The 22,554-nt window shown below is 29.3% G+C and overlaps 3 protein-coding genes across 3 annotated transcripts in view; all 3 read left to right on the forward strand.

The window, feature by feature from the left end:
• Positions 1 to 567: 567 nt before the first annotated feature.
• LOC107456320 (uncharacterized) lies at positions 568 to 4,570 on the forward strand. The gene is made up of 3 exons (XM_016074168.3): positions 568 to 1,279; positions 1,387 to 2,864; positions 3,584 to 4,570. Exons 1-3 carry the CDS (start codon positions 568 to 570, stop codon positions 4,568 to 4,570), a joined length of 3,177 nt encoding a protein of 1,058 aa, XP_015929654.3.
• Positions 4,571 to 7,690: 3,120 nt separating this feature from the next.
• Positions 7,691 to 8,962, forward strand: LOC107452664 (zinc finger protein 888). Its single transcript, XM_071188046.1, has one exon. It carries the CDS (start codon positions 7,691 to 7,693, stop codon positions 8,960 to 8,962), a length of 1,272 nt encoding a protein of 423 aa, XP_071044147.1.
• Positions 8,963 to 14,380: 5,418 nt separating this feature from the next.
• Positions 14,381 to 22,554, forward strand: part of LOC107452673 (ileal sodium/bile acid cotransporter) — a 116,649-nt gene continuing 108,475 nt past the window's right edge. The window contains exon 1 of the mRNA XM_071188447.1: positions 14,381 to 14,646. The gene's annotated coding sequence lies outside the window, so the exon portion shown is untranslated. The remainder of the gene's footprint in view (positions 14,647 to 22,554) is intronic.

Raw genomic sequence — 22,554 nt, forward strand, 5'->3', positions numbered from 1 at the left:
ATGTATCCTGATATTTCGTGATCCCTCCATTTCTCGCTACCCTTATTTCTTGACCCCTTTTTTTCTGATCAAGTTATTTTCGAAAAAATGTAGGTATTGAGGTAGAGGAAAATATTTTTTTAAAAACAGAAACCTTTAAAAAGTGAAATTATTACTCAAACTACTCAAAAAAACGTTTTCAAATAACTTATTAACTGATGAAAGGTTGTTGAGAAAGACAGAGGATTTATTTTCTTAAAACATAATTTCTTCACTGTTACCTTAATATTAAGATTAGAATCACAAAGCTGATAGAAAAAATAACTTATTAGATCCCAGACATATTCGGGACTGTCATCTGTTTACAGTTCTGAAAAAAAAATATAATAATAATAAAAATAAAAAAGACTTACATAGCTTAAGTTGTAGGAACATCATATGTCACATGTCTATTCATATTATTTTTATGAGAGTTGCGAATGGCAACAGATCAAAAAATAATTTTAAAAAATGAGTGTTCCAAAAAATGTCTGCTGATCATTAATCCTGTATTCCTGTTACGTACAACTGGTGACCCGGATTTTTGACATGACTACAGAAAACAGTGAAAAGATCGAAGCAACGATCGTCATGGACGCCGAAGCTAATAAAGTAAGCATTAAAATTCCACCTTTTTGGAGAGAGAAACCCGACATTTGGTTTTACCAAGTAGAAGCACAGTTTCAAATAAATAAGATCACAACTGAAGAAACCAAATTTAATTATTTGATATCCCAACTGGAACCGAAGTATGTAGAAAATATTTGGGACATTATTAAAGACACTAAGCCTAACAAATATACCTTGGCGAAAGAAAGACTTTTAAATACGTTTAAGGAAAGCGAAAACAAGAGAATTCAGCGCTTAGTTACAGGATTAGAACTTGGAGATTACAAGCCAAGCCAACTTTTGCAAAAAATGAAAAATTTAGGAGCAGACGATTTTTCAGAAAAAGTGTTAAAATCTTTATGGCTTGATAAAATGCCGAATTTTATACGAAATATTCTGCTTGTCAGTGAAGAAAGTTTAGATAAACTGTCTACGATGGCGGATAAAATTCACGAAATGAAAACTGGGGAAGAAATATGTACTGTTTCACCAAATGTTACCTACAATGATGCTTTAATTGCACGAATAGCAGCATTAGAACAGAAAATTGATTCACTGCAAATAAATGACCGTAGTAGATCTAAATTTAGAAATAATTACCGAAATACATCTCGAAGTCGCAGTCATTCAATAAAAGCATTCAATAGGAATGGTAAATATTGTTACTACCATTTTAAATTTGGTTCAAAATGTTTACCTGGTAAATGTCGCCAACCATGTTCTTATGATTCTGATGCGGAAAACAGGGAAAAGCAGTAGACTTTGCGGCAGATTCTGCTGCTGAGGAAATAAATGATTCCCGCAAATTTCGATTGTATGTTCGAGGTAGGAATACTGGAATAAACTTCCTTATCGACAGTGGAGCCGATGTCAGTTTATTACCATTACCCGCCAATAAAAGTTATCAAAGTGCAAGCGATTATAAACTATATGCAGCAAATGGATCCGAGATTACAACCTATGGAATCAAAGTATTAACTGTTGATTTAGGACTTCGCCGCTCATTTAATTTCCCATTTATTATCACCAAAATTAATAAAGGAATAATAGGGGCCGATTTCCTTAATAAGTTTAATTTATTAATTGACATTAAAGAAAAAAGATTAATTGATGGAGTAACCAATTTAATTGTTAAAGGAGAAATTTCTCCAATATGCATGACGGAAACAATTTCCATTATGGATAAAAATTCTAAGTTTTCTGAATTATTCTCTTCATATCCAAATTTAACTAAGCCAAACTTATTAATTAGTGATACTAAACATGAAATTCGACATTTTATCGCCACAACGGGAAAACCTGTGTTTTCTAAGGCACGACAATTAGATCCAAAAAAATTGAAAATAGCCAAAGAAGAATTTCAATTCATGCTAGGCAACGGGATTATTAGATCTTCAAAATCGCCCTGGGCAAGTCCCTTACATATGGTTAAAAAGAAGGATGGGTCTTACAGACCATGTGGAGATTATAGAAGACTAAACGACCAAACAATACGAGACCGATATCCAATACCAAGAATCGAAGATTTCCATCATATTTTGAAAGACGCCAAAGTATTTTCTAAATTCGATTTATTTAAAGCTTATTATCAACTTCCTATAAATGAAGAAGAAAAGCAAAAAACTGCAATAATTACCCCTTTCGGACTCTTTGAATTCAACGTTATGAGTTTCGGCCTCAGAAATGCACCTTCAACGTTTCAACGCTTCATAAATGAAGTTCTGTGTGGACTTGATTTCGTTTTTCCTTATCTAGACAATATATTAGTGGCATCTCGAAACAAAGAAGAGCATCAATCTCATTTAAAACAACTTTTTGATAAATTAGATAAATATGGCCTCAGAATCAATATCTCCAAGTCAGTCATTGCTGTGGAGAAATTGGAGTTTTTGGGATATGAAATCAGTTCGGAAGGATCTAAGCCCCTTTCCCAAAAAGTAGAAGCAATCCATAATTACAAGTTGCCAGAAACTATACGTGAACTGAGAACTTTTCCTGGTCTAATAAACTATTATAGACGATACATCAAAGACGCTGCTAAAACACAAGCAATTCTCCACGAATATTTGAAAGGAGCTCATAAAAATGACGAAAGAAAAATAATGTGGACTGAACAAGCTATTGACATGTTTGAAAAATGCAAACAAGACTTATCCAATGTAGCCTTGCTAACATATCCGAAGTTTGAATTACCTCTATGCCTTTGCTCAGATGCTTCAGATTTCGCAATCGGATCTGTATTGGAACAATACGAAAATGGTGCTTGGAAGCCGATAGCTTTCTATTCAAAAAAAATTAAATGATGCACAGAAATCATATAGTACCTACGACAGAGAATTATTAGGGATATATCTTTCTCTAAAGCATTTCAAACATCTATTAGAAGGTCGAGAATTTACTATATTTACAGACCATAAGCCACTGGTTTTTGCCTTCAAACAAAAAAATGAAAAAGCATCTCCAAGACAAAATAGACATCTCCAGTACATATCCCAGTTTTCGACTAACCTTCAACACATTATTGGCAAAAATAATATCGTCGCAGACGCGTTATCCCGAATTCAAGAAGTAACTAGTGTAGATTATGAGAAAATTGCTGATGATCAAAGTAGTGATGAAGAATTAAAACAACTAATGCAATCAGACACAACCTTAAAATTTAAACAACAACCACTGCAGTCTGGTAAATTTCTATGGTGTGATTAGACCATATGTACCTAAAAATTCAAGAATGATTATTTTCAAGCAGATACATGGCTGCTTGAAAATAATCATTCTTGATTATTTTCAAGATCTCATCCAGGAATCAGTTTATCTCATCCAGGAATCAGATCAACTATCAAACAGATAGCGTCAAGATTTATTTGGCCTGGAATTCGAAAAGATGTTCGAATTTGGGCACAATCCTGTATTGATTGCCAAAAAAAACAAAATTTAAAAACATACTAAATCCCAGTTTGGAGAATATCAACAACCCGATGAAAGATTTAACGAGATACATATTGACCTAATTGGACCGTTACCCCCATCCAATGGAAACAAATACTGTTTGACTTGTATTGACCGTTTTACAAGCTGGATAGAAGTAGTTCCTATACCTGATATCAAAGCTGAAACAGTCGCTAGATGTTTCTATGAAAATTGGATAGTTAGATTTGGAGTGCCATACAGAGTAATTACCGATAGAGGATCACAGTTCGATTCTGAAACGTTTAAATCTCTTACCAACTTATGTGGAGTAAAAATCAACAGAACAACTGCATATCATCCTCAGTGCAATGGCAAAATTGAACGTCAACATCGTACATTGAAAACTGCAATAAAGGCACACAACTCTATTAAATGGTCTGAAACTCTTCTTACTGTCTTACTTGGTCTCAGAGCTGCTCTACGCGATGACACCAACTATTCAATATCTCAGATGGTTTATGGTAAATGCATTAAACTTCCCGGTGAATTTTTTGATAACTCAAAAGTGACAACATCCACGGAAAACTTTATTAGCAATCTTCAAAATCAAATGGAAACATTAAAACCTTTAGAGTCAAAATATTTCAAAAGGAACAAAGTATTTGTGCACAAAGATTTAAGTTCATGTTCACATGTTTTTATGCGGATTGATAGAGTCAGGAAGCCATTAGAGTCTCCTTATCAAGGACCCTATAAAGTGATGGATAAGTCAGAAAAGTATTTTGTAATTAGTTATAAAGGAAAAAACGTAAGCATTTCAATAGACAGGCTTAAACCAGCTTATCTACTGAATTCTGAAAATGAGAATCCAGATTACGATGAAAACCTAAAAGCTGCAAAACCTAACGAATGTTTAACATCAAATAAATTACAAGAAAATGCAGCCAATTCCGAGCAAAATGTTAAAATGTCTAGATTTGGCAGAAAAATAAAAAAGCCTGTTCGCTTTTTAGAACAAAACTGTATTAATTAGATACATATACATTTATTTTATATATATATTTTTTATTGCATTGAAACTAGAATGGTATAATTTGTATATATGTTATATTAATATCTTGTATATATGTTTTCGTATTATGATGAGTCATTATGTAGTATAATTTTTGAACTGTATATATGCTGTTATATTATCATTATATGACAAATTTGACATACTTGCCTAGCATCGAAACTTAGTTACTGGTGAGGGAGTATTGTAGGAACATCATATGTCACATGTCTATTCATATTATTTTTATGAGAGTTGCGAATGGCAACAGATCAAAAAATAATTAAAAAAATGAGTGTTCTAAAAAGTGTCTGCTGATCATTAATCCTGTATTCCTGTTACGTACAAAGTCTACACAAACAGATCGTAGCTCTAATTTTGAGATCTTTCGTTTAAAAAGCGTTTATGTAGTGTTCTATGTTTGGTACTTGAAAAAAATTTAACCGATATATTTTTATAAAAAGTTTTTATTGTGAAATTTTTTCTTTAAATTAGAACATGCAAGCTAAAATATTTCCATATTTTACGCATGCGAGAAAAAAGGTTATTTTAAGTACTTCGTTTATTGCAGAGTTAGTCAGAATAGAACAAACGTTATTTTATATAGAATATTATTAAAGAAAAATACCAAAAGAAAATTTTAATCATCGGCATAATCAATAACACCACAGTAGATGTAGGCCGACACCTTAAACTTTATGTAGAATATCGAACTTTCAGTAGACTTCAAAATATACGATAAAATTACTCCCAATGTGAACATTAGGGTGAAACGAAGAAATTAATTTAGGATAGTCTTTTCCCAGTAGCGGCTGTAACCCCATTTTCAAACAGTAACCTTATTTTCAAAAGTGTATCCTAATTTTTTAAACTTTATTTTAAATCGGTCGACCCATCAATTAATTTAAATTATAGGAAAAAAAAAATTTTTTTTTAATCAATTTTCCATTGCTTCATTCGGTGACTTCTCAGGAATTATTATTGTCAATTTCTCTAAATTTGCTGTTTGTTCCGAAAAAGGTCGATAATTTAAAAATTTCATTTCAGAAAAAGAGAAAGAGAGAGAGAACTGTACGAGTTGCTTCGTTCTGCTCCGGATACAACCAATTTACTGTCCCAAAATTTCGAAACTAATGTTCGTCAAAAGAGGGGTTTCATACAGAAAAACTTGCAAAACAATGTTTTCTAATGTCAGACAATTTCAACTAAATTATTGGGCCAGAGACCTATGTCAATTTTGTCCTCAGTTGTTGTTGCAAATGATTATTGTTTTAAATAAATTGTTACATTTTTGTCTCCATTAGCAGTACCATCTATTAACAGAATTCGTGCCTAATAATATTTCTAAGACGTGGAGAGAATAAATTTCAATTTCAGTAAACAGAATGAATTAAATTTTAACAGAATTACATTTCCGTCTCTTTCCGTTTCTTTTTAATTGATTTTTGAAAACTTTGGACATTTTGGAACACGCGGTACGAAATTAGTTTGCGATATTTCCCTGAACAAAATATCGATGTTCGATTGTTATTTTATTTGAAATATCGATCGGCTAAATATAAAAACATTTTGATATTTTGCACATCTTAAAAAAATTCTAACTACTAATAAAGTGATCGTGAAATTCTGTGAGATATCGGCTAAGGATCCAAGTGCTTCATGCATTGGCACATAGGAGAAATTTTAACTCTGCCACTTAAATTATGACCTGCTTTCCATGTTTACGAAATACAATTTATAACTTAACAAGTCCCGCAGTGGACTGATCGTCAAGACACGGTTCCCAGCAGATCACCGAAGTCAAGCATCACTGGCTGCGGTCAGTGTGAGGGTGGGTGACCACTTGGATCAGTCTGCGTTGGGACTGAGAGTGTGCGGTATTGGTCCTCGTTAAACTGTGCTACCGTAAAGTGATCGACTTCGCTTGAGGTCGTCGGGTTACCGAAGCGGGTGTGCCATCCCCTCCGCAGAGGATCAAAATTGCGATGGCATGTCTTCGAATCATCCTCTGGGATGTTTCCCAGACAGTCGCCAATAGCCCATTGTGCAGCTCTAGTGCGACGTAAATCAACAACACCAACAATAACTTAACAATTAAAAACAAAACAAATCACTGAAAAAATCGTGACAAAATCGCAACAAATCGTTAATAAAAAAACAACAACTATACACTAGAAATAATAAGCAAATTTATGTATATTCTTGTTGTGGAAATTCCATTTTCATTACAAAAAAAAGCACAGAGGGGAAATCTGACCGCTTGAAATGTTCATGTTTTATATTCATTCAATCACACGTGATATATGACGTCATCTTCAATTACCCTAAAGAGCAGCGGTTAGTAAATCATTATATAGCCGGGCAGAAATAAACCGTTAAAACAGCCTATTGTTTTGTGTGCTATGTGGGCATCGGTGGGCATTTTAAATAATGTAAAATATTAAGTAATAGAATCATGCATCTATTAAGCATTTAAGGAATTTAATGCCTAATTTTTAGGAAGAGATAAATTTAATTCTTTAAAATAATGAATGTGTAAGAAAGTATTAGAATTTTCTCTTTGATTGCTATCAGATAGATGAGTTATATGAATAACAAAGCATCAAATCACCACGAGAAACTTACGTGTAAAGTAAAATAAAACATTTGATCTGAAAAACTGCTGAAAATATTTAAATATTTCAGTACAGTATGTTTGAGAATATGTTAAGAAATAAACGTGAGTTAAATGAACATTTAAATTTTCAAACTAAAGAAAAACATTTGTACACTGTGTGCGATAAAGTATTCTCATATGAAGATTCTTTAAAACGACATTCTTGTGCTCATGTTGAAAGCATAATTCTTTTATGTAATATATGTGGAGAAAATTTTTCGGATGAAAGTAAATTAGGTCAACATTCTAAGATTCATAGTAGAAAGAAATCATATTCATGCAGTATATGTAGTAAAACTTTTAATGACAAAGTGGCATTAAACCAGTACTCTCTTCTCCATAACGAGTAGTACTTTTCTTGTGGTGCATGTGGGGAAACCTTTAAGCAAAAAGCTCAATTAGAACAGCATTTAAATGCTGTTTCAGAGGAGATATATGTTTGCAATATGTGTGATGAAATATTTGATTCTAAAGAAAACTTAGATAAACATTATGTTCTCCTTGCTGGAAAAAATCTTTATTCGTGTAGTTTGTGCAATAAAGCATTTAAAGATCTACCTAGTTTATCTAGGCATAATTATATGCATACTGGGGTGAAATTGTTTTCTTGTGATGTATGTAAAAAAGCTTTCATTCAAAAAGCTACCTTAGATAGACATTATGTGATTCACTCTAGGAAAACTTATTCTGATAGTACCTGTGATAAATCTTTTATTGGTAAGAAAAATTCAGTGGCACGTTCTATTTGTGATATGCCTTTTTCCTGTAGTGTTTGTGATAAGAATTTTGTTAAGGAAGAAAAATTAAATCAACGCTATATTCATACAGAGAAGCTTTTTTCTTGTAGTGTATGTTGTAAAACATTTGCTGATAGTCATAGTTTAAAAGTCCATTCTAATGCTCATGCTAAAGAAAAAGTTAAAAGGGGTTTAAAGATTCATTCTCTTATTCATACTGATGAAAAACAATTTTCCTGTAGTATCTGTAATAAGACTTTTATGACAAAATTGAGATTGCAGGATCATTTTCGTACTCATACTGTTGAAAAGCCTTTTTCTTGTAATATCTGTACTAAGAATTTTTATCAAAATTATGATTTAAAAGAACACATTGCTGTTGTTCATTCTAGAAATCCAAATTTTTGTAATGCATGTGGTAAAACATTTTCTAGTTATCAGCGTTTACAACACCATTTTTTGACTCATGCTAAAGAAAAGCCTTACAAATGCAAAATATGTGGTAGAACATTTTTTAATAGTCAGATTTTTAAAAACCATTACTTCACTCATGCTGGAGTAAACCCTTACAAATGCAATTTGTGTGACGAAGCTTATACAGATAAATCGAACCTAAGGAGACATTATCTTCTTCATAATAAAGAAAAACCTTTTTATTGCAATGTTTGTAAAATGACTTTTGTTGCAAAGAAAAATTTGCAAAGGCACTATCTCTGTCATACTGGTGCAAAACCTTTTTCCTGTATTCTGTGTCACAAAGCTTTTGCTGATAAGGGAGCTTTAAGAAGACATATTCATATTCATACTGGTGAAATGCCTTATTCTTGTAGCGTTTGTAATAGGGCTTTTACTCATAAGAGTTACGTAACTAAGCATAGTGTTATTCACAAGAAGAGCAAGATTCCTGAACATAGACCAAACTTTAAAAAAAAGCCATTCTTAATCTTGCATATTAGAATATTTGTATTAGAACATTATTAGATATATATTATATATCAAATATATATCTGAATATTTGTATTGAATCTTGTTTGTTAAAATATGTATTATTCTAAAGCAGGGTTCCTTCTAGGCGGTTGCCACATTTGACCTTTGAATAAAAAATTGTGCCCTGCCTGCCTATGAATCTGAATATGCTCCCCAACATATTAATAGGTAAAATAATGGGCTGTTCACACCAATTTTTTGTTGAATCCACATGTTTTTCTGATCAATTTTTTTGGGCAGAAAAAAATTGTGTTTTGTCCATAATTAATTAGTTTTTTTTCCTCCGACCATTTCCCTATGGTTTTTCAAATTCTGATATATTTAATACTTAATTATGAAATCCATATTTTGAACTTGAGCTATCACTTTTTTGAAGTGTTCGATTTGTGACACTGCCATCGTAATTTCAGGTCGTTTGACGATAACTTTTTCGTAATTATTATTTATTTTTTTTAAATTTCGTATTTTTTTCCTTCTAGTCATGTTAACACTGTTTTTGATAATGTTGCTATCTTAATCTAAAGATTATCGCTTTAGAAATACCCTCCAATTGTTAACTAAAGTGAAGAACTAGTAAATCACAGCGCAAAAAAGAGAAAAGATGACATTCTTCATAATCCTCATAGATTATTTTTGACCTTTCTTGCCATCTTGACTAGGTTTGCCAACTTTGTGTCCAGAGAACGGAAATTGTAATGTTATTTCTATATAAGACAAATCTCTGTCAACGTTCTGTATATTGCTATCTTTCTCTCTGTTTACCCTTTAGGATTATGCAGAGAGGAGTTATTCACTTATTGTGGTACACAGGTATTTCTCACATTCTAAGCGTAAAATGTTAGCGATTAAGTAAATGATAAAAGATAGGCCAAATAGTCATTTAAAGTAAAAAATAATTTTTTTAGAATATTCTTATCACTGGTTAAGTATGAAATTTCATAAAAAAACCCTTCTATATTAGCTTTAAAGTTACATTGTTTCTTAAAAATATTCATTTTTACTGAGTTTTAAATGCTATTTTTTTTTTTTTCTTCACGACCATTTGTCATTAATATTATCGAATTAACAATGTATTTTTCTTAACTCTAGAAATGTCAATCTTCGTTTAAAAAAAAATAGTGAACTACGTTACTTAAGAATTTATTCAGTTGCATGTTATTTGTAAGATAATAAAGTATTAAGTTGAGAATTTCATTAAAATTAAACAAGGCAATCACTATTAATAAAAAAAATGTATTAAATGTAGAGCTGAGATTATTTTAATTCACAAAATTAGTTTTTATATAAAAGAAGATTAAAAAAATTATATAGTGAAATAAATAAAACAGTTTATCTTCCTGAGATTTCAATGTTTTCAAAGATATTTATGATTTTAAATTTGTGACATTTTAATAACCGGTTAATTTTAAGTACCAACACATACTCATTGAATATCTTCACTGCTTGATGAAATATTTATTATTATTTTCATTAGTTTACTATTATTTTTTTATTGCAAAAAATTCAAGATTATATTTTCTGTTAATATCAGTACATTGAGATGATTTAATTGTTCAATACCTATAAGTTGTTACCTATAAAGCATTCTTATTGTGATGTTCTTAAAAATAAACTATTGTTTGAGTTCAAAAGGCAAGCATCAATGATTTTATTCATTTGTAAAAAATAAGGGCATTTTAATTAGAACAATAATTGTTTTTTATTGTTTCCAATTTTAGACTTAAACCATAATGTAAGCTTTTTATTTATTTATTATGATTCCTTGTTTTTTTAGCTTAAATTTATTTGTCAAGGTTGAAACCTTTAACTAAACTATATTGAAGCATCAAAACTTGAAGTTATGGAAATAAGAAAAAGTCTAGGTTTTTTAATGTATTTTTTACATTTAATGATGTAATATTTATTTATTTAAGAAAAATAGTTTTGATCAAATTCTATTTTTTGAAGTTTAATGAATAATGTTCAATACCTGAATATTCCCTAGTTAATGTTAGAAAGCATTTGTTATTGAAAAAATGCATCATAATTTAAAACTGCTATGTTATCGAAGGGATAACTTATTCACTCTTTTGCTATGACATAGATGTAAGTGCTGCCAACTACTACGCTTTTGCAAATTATTTTATAGAGTGGTAGACAATCAAAAACTGAAACTTTCAGAATTTTTGGCAATTTTGCTACCATTTTGAAAGCCTTGTTAGGTGAGAGGTGTAGCAAAGTGACTTTTCATGTAAACTTTTAAATCATTTACATGTAGTGGTATTGAAAATAACTTTAAATCAAATTCATAAAACAAAGAATCATGCATTAAAACATAAACTTATCTACCACAAGAAGGAATTTTTCCAAAATGCCTAGATAGCTGGCAGTAGTGAATTTACATAAATTAGAGGTCTAAATACATAATTCAATCGTTTTAATGAAAAATTTTAACTAAATTTTATCAATATAGCTATTTCTAATGGACTAAATATTAAATTTAGTCTATTAGAAATTGCTATTTTGATTTTAGCTGAATCATTGTTAAATATATGTATTCTTCAAAGAATAATTGAATTTTATTATATATACGTTTTTAATTTTCTATTTTTATAATTTTAGCCTTTTAATACCTTTGTTCTGTAAGTGAAATATAATTTTATGCAAAATGTTGGTGTGAACCGCATAACATTTTCTAACTTTTGTACCAGAACCAAGTAATAACAGTAAAAGAGTTATAATCTATGTATTAAATTCAATACTCATTCAGATTGTAAGTAAAAAAGATGCATATCAAAATTTTTAATTTTATAAATTTGGTCTAGTGAATACAATTCTATGTAACAATTTTTAATTGAAATCTTGGGTTGCAGAGATGTGATTAAGACCCAACTCATTAAAATAAAATAATTTAAAAGCTAAAACTCAACAAGAGTGGCTAAGCCAATGTTTTTTACGCCAATGTTAGGTGATGTTACATTACATTACATAATGTAATGTAAGTCAAAGTTACATGAGGCATTAGTGCATTATTATTTACTGATAAGAGGCTTTGGGAGAGATATTTGATGGATTACGAGGTAACTCAGCATTGTGAGTGTAATGATAAGTTTATTGTCGCTTTCAAAAATGTGTTAATTGAAACAAATGTATGAATTTCTGATGTGTATTTTCCATTTTGTAATATGCTAATGAATCGCTAGATAAAATTCCCGCAAGTGCTATTATTTCTTATTGAACATATCTCACTTTTTCATCTTTCAGTTCCGTAAAAGAATGATATGTTTTACTTAAATAGATTACCTCTAATGCTAGATTACTTCTAATTATGCATAAAACTTACTTCTTAAGTCTAAAACAAATGTGTATAAAATATGAAAAAAATATGGTGCTCACAGTTTTTAATGAGCTAAAAGTCTTAGTATAGGAATTGGGCTTGAATAAGCATAGTATTATACACACTGAAGAGCAAGATTCCTGAGCATAAACCAAACTGAAAAAGGCCATTCTTAATCTTGTATATTACAATATTTGTATTAGAATATTATTAGATATATATTATGTATCAGAATATTTGTTTTGAATCTTGTTTGTTAAAAAATTAGTATTATTCTAAATCAGGGTTCATTCCAGGTGGGGTGCCCTGTTTGCCCTTTGAATAAAAGATTCCGCCCTGCCCTCATTTCACGATAATTTTTTTTAAAGCTGTCGTTTTTCAGTTTTTTTCACGTGGACTTTCAATATTTTTAATACAATCATTTTACGATGTGCGAATTTCAATTTGCGTTATCACTATTTGATAAATTTTAATTCATGACAATTCTATCGCAATTTTGAGGGCGTTTGATGATGGCTTTTACAGACCTCATTTGAGTCACCCTGGGTAATTTCTGGTCAAAAAGCATAAACATTCAATTATTACAAAATCTATTTAAGCTAGAGTTACAAATTTTGGCATGGAGTAAGCACATTGTGATGTCCATCATATAGAATATTTATTTTATCAATAATGTACAAGTAATTAGAGTAATTATAGTTTGCAATAATAGGCAAAATAACAATGCATAAATGATACAAAAATTAAAGTTGCTGAAAACTTAAAATAAAATGTAAAAATTTGTTTAACTGAATTTTTACCGCAACATTTTTTTGTGTAAATTTTGATTTTTTTTTTTATCAAATGGGATCCTAATTCATTAAATTTTTACTAATAAAAAGGAAAAATTGAACATTTTACCTTAAGTAAGTATAATTGCACTAATTTTACAATGAGTTATTATTTCATAAGAACTTTTAATTGCGATACTTTTATGAACTCATGATACTTCTAATTGCAACAAGTGAAAAGATTAAGCTTAAAATTATAGATTATAAAAACCATTTTTTGAAATTATGATGTATTTTGCTTGAGATATACAAACACCCTTAACCATGCCCTATAAACTACTGCAGTATTTTCACAATTGTTACAAAAGTTAGTTATAAAATATGAAGTAATAGATTTGAAGTAATAAACTATCATTATTTGTAGAGTTCCTTTTGTTTGACTATAAAAATATCCCAACATTGTCTAAAAAGTGAGTATCTAAATATATAAATTTTAAACTATGCTTTGTCATTGCCAAGCAAATCTTCGAATAGATGAACTTTTAGCATTTAGTGATATAGGTAATGTGAGCATTGAAAAATCTAGAACTGGCGTGTTTGTATTCTTGAGGTGACATGAACCACCAGTCAAAAAATATTGTGCTTTCGACAACCAATACAGAATGTGTGGTTGTCTAGTGAAGCCACCAAAGAAATTGCCTTGTTGGTTTGTTTATTTTGGGAGCTTAGTGCCTTCCTAATTTATTATTTTTTTGTGGTATGTGCCATTGTAATTAAACCTTTAAAAAAAGGCATAATTTTCATACAAACTTAAAACAAAAAGAAGTCAGGCATCATTTCGTTTGCATTATTGCAGACTTTATGTGAAATGTCCTGATTTCCAGCATTTGGAAAAATTTGATTCATGATTTTGTGGTTTCATCATTAAATATTTTGTGAAAGATCTTTCCACCTGAAAAATAATAAATATCTAATTTTACAAATAATAAATATTACAAGTTTTTTTTTTTTTTTTAACTTGTAGAAGTATTCTCTTTTTCTGTAGTCCAAATTTCAGATGAGATTATAAAAGTGAAAATAGTTCCAGCAGTTTGATTATAGAAGGAAGGCAAGCAATTTTATTGATTGTGGCCCAACAAGGACACTACATAGCAAATTTTGAGGAAAACTTCTCCAGCGGAGAGCTTGAACTTATACATGGTCCAGGTGCTCCATGTTTGAATAAGCTTTGTATAGAATATTTGATGAATTTCATGTCTGTAATTGATACATCAATGTTTTATAATTGTATGCCTTTCATATGTTGTGTTTTAATTGCTTAAACATTATGCTTCTAGGGAATCATTTGAGTGCTGAAAAGTACCAAAAGATTTATCCTTGAGACTGGTATGTGGGCTTATATTCTATTGATGATGGGACTTCAGCAAAAAAGCAAACGAAAGGTGGATGGGTCAGTAGTGGCACTTCGTATGCCAACTTCCCCTTGCTGTCTATTATCTCTGCTTTCATCTCATACTACAGTTAGCTTGTTCCTCGTGTACCTGTCCAACCTCCTCAGTTATTGATTTGTGTGTCTTGTTCAGCTCTTTCTGGTAAGCTTTTTTACTTTAGTAATTTAGCACTTTTTCTTCTGTAATTATTTGGCATGAATTTAATGTTTCAAGTACCTTAATGCATTCTATTAATATACACTATATATAGAAATAATATATCCCCTTTATTAGAATTGAATTAAATTGGCATTTTATTATTTATATTTTATTATTTGTATTTTATAATTAGTATAAGATTTCTTTTGGTTTTAGTTTCATTATAATTAATTCATATAATAATTATTCATATAATAATTAATGTATGTATGCTCTTTTCTCTTGCATTAAGTTTATATATATCTTGATATATGTAATCATTCTAATTTCAGTGTAATTCAGTCAGTTTCTCAAAGTAATTTAAATGTTTTTCCCTAATAAACATCAGGAATTCTCATTAAAATTTGTTATTAACTAATAATTGTTGTATTTAAATATTTGGTGTAAATATTGTAGTAACCATATGCTCACTTAACTACTTCTATTCAAAAGCAACTGAGACATAAGTCTCGGTAATATTATATTTTCCATGCATGCAAAAATATTATGATCCAGATAGTTATAAGTAAAACATTGATTTTATAATAAGATTCTTTTAAATCCTAAGAAATGTCCTCTAATTAAGGTTTTTAAAAATATGGTTTGTCTTTTCTGCTGAATATTTTAATGACATCATGCATAATTTTTTTTATTTATTTATCCCTAAAACATTATGCTGTCTTTGTCTAGTATCAGTGTTAGTTTTTAACAATTTCAGAAGGCAGATCCTGTGAGGCACATATTGTGTAAACTTTACAAATTAATTAAGAAACAAACTGTCAGTGTCCAAGACATATTTATAACGTTGCTTCAAATAAAATAATTTAATGGTAAAAAAGTTAGTTGATGAAATTTTATAGTACATTCTTCAAATTAGCAATAAACATCGTTTCGTTTGCAAGAACAAACAAATTTTCGATGAAATGTGATTGTTCGGTCTTAAGCGAAACGCTATCTGTTGTAATTGTTTCGAGCTAGTCAGTTGCTCTTGAACTCTTGTTTGAGCCAGTCGTGGCTACCATTGCAATAGTGTAATGATTTTGGTTTGATTATTTACAATTGTTAAATAAAGTATTGTTTGTTAAACTTCTAGTATTCAATGAACCAGCGCATTGTGTACAATCGTGTACTATGACATCTATGAGATATTGTTTTACTTATATTCATAATAAATTCCTTGTAATAACAATAATTACAATAATGAATAAGAGTATTTGTTTTATAATAAATATTAATTATTTGAAAATATAGAAAACATTAAAATTAAAGAGTTCTTTGGTAGAAGATGAATAGATCAAAAGACTGCATATGCAGAATGCTCAAAAATCGAGAAAAGTACACATGTTTTTCAAAATTCTATAATTTCATCCAAAAAAATCAAATCGATCTGAAAATTTGAGGGCTTACATAGAACGGTTCAAATAACTATTTTCCATTAACAGAAAGTACAAAAAAAAATTTTTTGCAAGTTTGGCAAGTGTTCAAACTTATCAAATGTTTTAACCATAAGAACAACCCATGATGAAAAGCTGGATTCAGTTCACAAAAAAATAAAGTATTGCAATTTGATCATATGTAACTAACTGTAGAGGGTTCACCTTAGAACATATAAAATTTTCATGCAATTTGAATGATTTCTCGCAGTTCTATGAACATTTGAATTTAGACCTTTTCTTCGTAGATTTCAAAATTTTTGCAAACTTTTGACTGGTAGTGTATATTTTGTGTTTTCAACCAAGAATGAAAGTTTTCAATATTTTGATGGATTTTGTTATTTTAATAAGCTTTTAGAATTAAATAAGACAGAACAAGAAAAAAAATTTTTAAGAGTAACAGTTAAATAATATAAAATATACTAAATAGGGCTTTAGTTGAATTATTTTCGCGATGGCTGTAACTAAGGCAACAGCAATAGCGAAATATTCCCCTTTTTTTATATTGAATTGTGCATATATCTTAAATAAAATGATATTCACTTTGCTAAAATATTATTTTTTTTTTTTTCGAATTTTTTAAAATGATTAAGTGAAAAACAGCTTAAAAATGGAGAGAAAAAATTAGGTTTTATAATATTATTTGCATCACATTTTGAAAAGTAAACTATTCTCTTTATCTAATGATAAAGTTTAATCAATCACCTTTTTTTATTTATTTAAGAATTTCACACTCAGTACTACCTTTTTATTTTATATATTTAAGTTTTCAGCATTTTAGCAACCTTTCCCCATGTTTTCAGCAAAATAAATTAAAATGCAAAGTCAATGATAAGTTTAAGTATAAGGATCTTGTATTCCTACTACCAAAAAGAGATTAGTACAATAATTTAGACATTGACAATCATTATTATATTAGATTAAAGAATTACCATTAGGACATTATTTTAAATGAAATTAGAAGTTAAAATGCATTGTCTCGATTTTTCACTTTTTTATTTTTATTTATCATTTAAATTGCACTATTAAATCCTTATTTCTTTATAGGTTAAATATATATATTTATATATGGGACAGTGTGGAGTCAGATCAAGATCTGAACAATATTGCATGGTTGATCTTTTTTTTTTTTGCTCCCAACCAAATTATTTGTTTGTAGATTAAAGATAAACTCACGTTTTTTCAATTGATATGTGTTAATTATCTGAATAATTTATTTTAGTAATAATTCATTAAACAGTAATTGTTTCTTAAATGTGTAAAAACTAGTCCTATTAGGAATTTCTATGAAGCTATAAGAGTCTTACCTCTTTTATTGATGACTTTTACCCAAAAATTAATTTTACACTTATTTTGGTAAAGGATACTAAAAGAAAATACAAATATTTTTAATTCAAAATAGAAAAAACTTCTTTGAAAAAAATGCGCTAAAAAGCAGCAGAAATTTCAGAAAAAAGTAGCAATAAAGAAAAAGGAAATAAAAATGAAAATACGACCACCGAAGCCAACGTCTTCAGGGGGTACCGGCCCCGGTAGCCATAAAAACAAAACCATTTCTAATTGAGGGAGAAGCAAATGCTTAAATTAACTCCCTCAGTACCAACGACCTCTATAATTAGAGGGCGTTGTTTTCTTTAGGTTTTAGTTTTTTCTTCGGCTTGCTTGAGAAATTGATGTCTGACCTGTGAATATGTGAGTTTTTATTTTTCTGATGATTTTGTTTGAATTTCTTTTCTTAATTTGTTATTTATATTGCATTTTTTTCCTGGACTGCTATGCAAAACCATCGGAGTACTGAGGGAGTTAATTTAAGCATTTGCTTCTCCCTCAATTAGAAAAGGTTTTGTTTTTATGGCTACCGGGGCCGGTACCCCCTGAAGACGTCGGCTTCGGTGGTCATATTTTCATTTTTATTTCCTTCATTTTCTTTTTCTTTATTTGGTAAAGGATAATATAATATTAGCCTATAAAACTTATGTGCACTCCAACTACTACGGAAATTCCATAGTTTCAGAAATTATTCCTCCTAGTGGTAGAAAAGTTAATAATAATATTTTAATGGATTAAGAAAATTTAGCCCACCTTGATATATAAATAATTATGACAGATATATAGTATAAATAATTATAGCTCTTAAGTTCTTTTAAAATTTTTAAAAAAATTCTATATTCATAAAATGTTTTACTTCAGCTTGTTACCACTGAAAGATATTTCATAGAAACATTTAATGTTGGAGAGTATGGACTTTTCTATTTAATTTCGTAATTGTATATTTTACTTTATTATGAAACAAAATAAATGCATCTTAATTATCACTTAAAAGTAATTGTAGAAGTCTTTAACCTCATAAGGCACCAGAAAGAAAATATTTTTGAAATTTTAACTTATGTATGAATAGAGAAGTAAATATTATACAACTGTATATTTATATAGCAGCCTTTAATGGGGTATATTAATTTATAATTTTATAGGATGTTTCTAGAATATTATTTACTGAGATAATTTTCTGTTTGCTTTATCCAATAAATGTAAAAGATGTAATTTTTTAGATAAAACTGAAGTGAAGCTGAAAGAATTTGGATTTTATAAAGTTAGAAAAACAATTTTAGCAGAAAACAAACAAAAATTATAAAAATTTAAAATATGTGTGTTAGCAGTATTTTTATTAAAAATTTTTATAATTTTTGTTGTTTTCTGCTAAAATTGTTTATCTGACTTTATAAATTAAAATAAAACAAATTTGGATTTAGCTGCTTTAAGCGCTTTTCTATTTTGATTTATATTATCTTAAATATTACTTGCTTTTTTTAAAAAATTAGTTTCATTGTTTGATTAGAAAGAATTTCGATTAATTAGAACTTCCCGGTTTTGCAGTTTTTTACTTGTAGCTAAAATTTTGTTCAAGCAATGGTTTTCCTGTTTATACTGATGATTTGCTATTTTAGCCTTGCTTCTATACTTATGATTCAAATAATTTTATTTAATTTTAAAGGTGTTTCTTTGTTGTTGTTACAATTTAGAATTAAAAAATCTTATGTTACCTTTGTGTGCTGTCCGTAGTACCATCATCACATGTTAAAAAATTCTGAGCAACTGTAAGCTCAACCTCCACTAATTCTTTATAAGCAATTTTGTAGTTGGGAATTTCCTATAGAGTTACTTAATAGCTCGAAAGATTGCTCATAATAGGTTATCCTTTTTTTTTTTTGTTATCTCAACTTCTGGCTAACATTATTTTTTTTTAAAAAAAGTTTGAGGTTATTTCATAAATTATCTCTGCCATTCTGCTTATTGATTGATATCCATTTAAATTTGTGCATTTTAAAAGTTTTATTCAGTCGCAATTAAAAATGCTAAACAATTCACTTGCAGATTAATGGAACAACATGATACAAAATTGTATAATAAATAAGTTTGCCCCACTGTTAACACTGGACATGAAAACGATTTTAAGATATTGAAGCATTTCATATTCCTTCTCTAAAAAGATTATACTGTAGGGTGAAAAAGGAGGATAGACTTAAATGGCTCCTGTTTTTCTGATTATTTTTTACACTAAATCATACCAATCCCAAAACTATACGGCTACTATTTTAGAAGTTATGTAGGTTTTGTGCATATAAAGTGCAGGTTTTTGCTTACATCTCTCACATTGCAATCTGGGCAAATAAGGTATTAGTACCCATGCGTATTATTACGCTTAATCGAATGTGACTAAAATGAAGTCATTTGATCTAATAGTTTAGAAGTTAAAAGGGTTATGAAGGCTTCATGTCTACAAAGTATAATTTTTGACTTATATCTATCTGTGTACCAAATATTGCTATCTAGACATGTAAGGCATTGCTTCTAATCTAATGTATCATGCTAAATCCGATAAAACTAATATTAAGTTTATTTAAGAATAGTTTAAAAAGAATAAAGGTTTCATGTATGAAATACACAGTTTTTGACATAACATTTACTCATAAAATTTTACAATGGAATCTATACATTTCATTCACTTTAAATTTAATTCAGTTCGTTATACTTCAGGAAGAAGATTATGGAGATACACAGTAGTTTACAGTTTCCCCAGGTCACTAACTTTGGTACTTGATCCTAGATTGTTGATTTCACCACATACTTATAGCATCAAAACTATTAGATCTATCAAATCAATTTTGATTTTTTATTTCAAATTTAGTCTTAAATATACACAAGAAATAAGATGTTGGACTTGTCTATATAACAATGACAAATAATTAAAATTGTCACAAAATGCAATTAATTTAAAAATACCAATTTTAAAGTTAGAAGTACTTTTATAAAATACCATTTTTAAAAAATTTGTTTTTCAATTAAAAAATCAGTGAAAAAAATGTCATACTTACATCTTAATATTTTTCAATTTTAAACATTCATTATTGGTATAATAATTTCCAGTTAAAAATTACAGGACTTATTTTAAGACAGATTTATTGTGACATACATATATCAATTTAAATTAAATAATAGTTAGAAGCAATATTTTGTTTACAGCTCATTTTATGTATCCTATTGTTTTCATTATAGGTTTTGAATGCATTTTTTTTAAATAGAAGAATAACAATAAATAATGGTATGCTCTCTTTGAATGTGCTGATCAAGGTCACATGCCATGAAGATCCGACTACACATTGTAAATGATAATAAATGCATCTATTTCTAAAAAGGTAAAAATTGATACAACACCTCACAACTATTTATTAAATTAATGGACTTATTATTAAAAATTTGTTAAAGATTATCATTCAATTTATATTTCGTCACCAATATAAGTTATTTGCAATTAAAGCAGATACACATTTCCATGTTATAGTGGAGTAATTAATATTCATATTCTAATTTTTCAGACCATTATTTATGTAGTCTAAAATTGCAACAAATGGTGTGTGGCTCATATCAAGCATGATTACCGTATATTCCGGCGCATAACGTACCCCGGCGTATAATGCGCACCCGTAATTTCTATAACTTTTTTTTACATTTTCAAATATACTCTTCGTATAACGTGCACAAAAATTTCAATTGTACATGAGCAATATCTCGTCTATTATCTATAGAAAACCAGAAAGCCTTTTAGTGTGGGACCTGTTTTGGTCCCACCTTACAGATAATGCAAAAAATTGTTGAAAGAATGTAACACCGATATGGCAGTTACTCCAGCCGGATTGACACCATTTCTTCAGCCATTGGACATCTGCTTAAACAAACCATTTAAAGTCAATTTAAAAAAACAGTGGAACACTTGGATGTTGGAGGACGAGAAAGCCTTTACGAAGGGAGGACATATGCGCCTTGCAAGTTTGGAAGCAGTGTGCGAATGGATATTAAAAGCATGGTATGAAATTAAGCCCGAGATGGTTAGAAAATCATTCAAAAAATGCAGCATTTCAAATGATCTGGACGGATCAGAAGATGACTGTTTATTTATGGATGATGAAGACGAAACAGATTGTGATGACGTGCCTGAAGAAATAACGGAAGACGAATGTAATGAACTATTTATGTAATAACGAAAATCAATAAAGTATATAGGTAAAGGTATGTTATTTCTTTAAAATAAAAGTATTTTTCCATATTTACATTTTTTTAATCTATAATTTTTTATATTCGGTGTATACCGTGCACCCGTACATTCCAATGTTAATTTTTTGTATTAAAAGTGCGCGTTATATGCCGGAATATACGGTATATTTTATTTCCTGACTTTATCTTATTCTGAGGATGATCTTTCCAAGCAGCAGTGAAGTGATTACAGTATTCAAATTACAAGCAAATATGTTTTTATGTTTTGCCAGAACTTTAAAACAGCATTGTGCGATAATCACACATTTATGTATATATCAGTGGTCGGCAAACTTATTAGCCAAAGAGCCAAATATGAACATTACAACAATTTTTTAAAAAATTGGGAGCCAAATCTGCTTGTTTAGCAAACTTTTATTACACTAAATAAGTAGTACACTAAATAAAACTAAATTTCATACTTAATAAATATTTATCAATGCGAACAATGTGCTTGGATCTCCTTGGAAAGTTTGAGTAAGTCAGGTTTGTATGTTTTTGTTTTTAATTTTAGGCATGATTCCAAGTTCTCATCAATAAGACAACTTCTCAGTTTACTCTTGATAATGTTCATGCTTGAAAAAAATTGTTTGTATATATATGTAGAACCGAAAAGGGAAAGAACAGCAAATGCGAGCTTTTTCAGCTGATTGTAAGAGTCAGGAATACTATTCCAAGCGTTGAAAATGATCATGTCTTCCTTCTCCAGGTCTTCCTCCTTCCAAAGCAGACCACTTGTGTTGTGAACTAAGATCAAATTTTTTCTTCTCCAATATTTCCAATTCAACACAAAGACGTTCGAATTTAGAGCCCCATATCTTCTTGTTTTTTAAATCCAGCAATTGTATTT

The sequence above is a fragment of the Parasteatoda tepidariorum genome, chromosome X2 (genome assembly GCF_043381705.1).
Source record: "Parasteatoda tepidariorum isolate YZ-2023 chromosome X2, CAS_Ptep_4.0, whole genome shotgun sequence".
NCBI classification, from domain to species: domain Eukaryota; kingdom Metazoa; phylum Arthropoda; class Arachnida; order Araneae; family Theridiidae; genus Parasteatoda; species Parasteatoda tepidariorum.

Excerpts from the sequence above, each read along its gene's own strand:
- LOC107456320 (XM_016074168.3), top strand. The coding sequence starts at position 568 with ATGACTACAGAAAACAGTGAAAAGATCGAAGCAACGATCGTCATGGAC. Across the intron at positions 1,280-1,386 it reads AAAAGCATTCAATAGGAATG|ACTTTGCGGCAGATTCTGCT; the intron begins GTAAATATTGTT and ends GAAAAGCAGTAG. Across the intron at positions 2,865-3,583 it reads CAGATTTCGCAATCGGATCT|TTTGGAGAATATCAACAACC; the intron begins GTATTGGAACAA and ends ACTAAATCCCAG.
- LOC107452664 (XM_071188046.1), top strand. The coding sequence starts at position 7,691 with ATGTGTGATGAAATATTTGATTCTAAAGAAAACTTAGATAAACATTAT.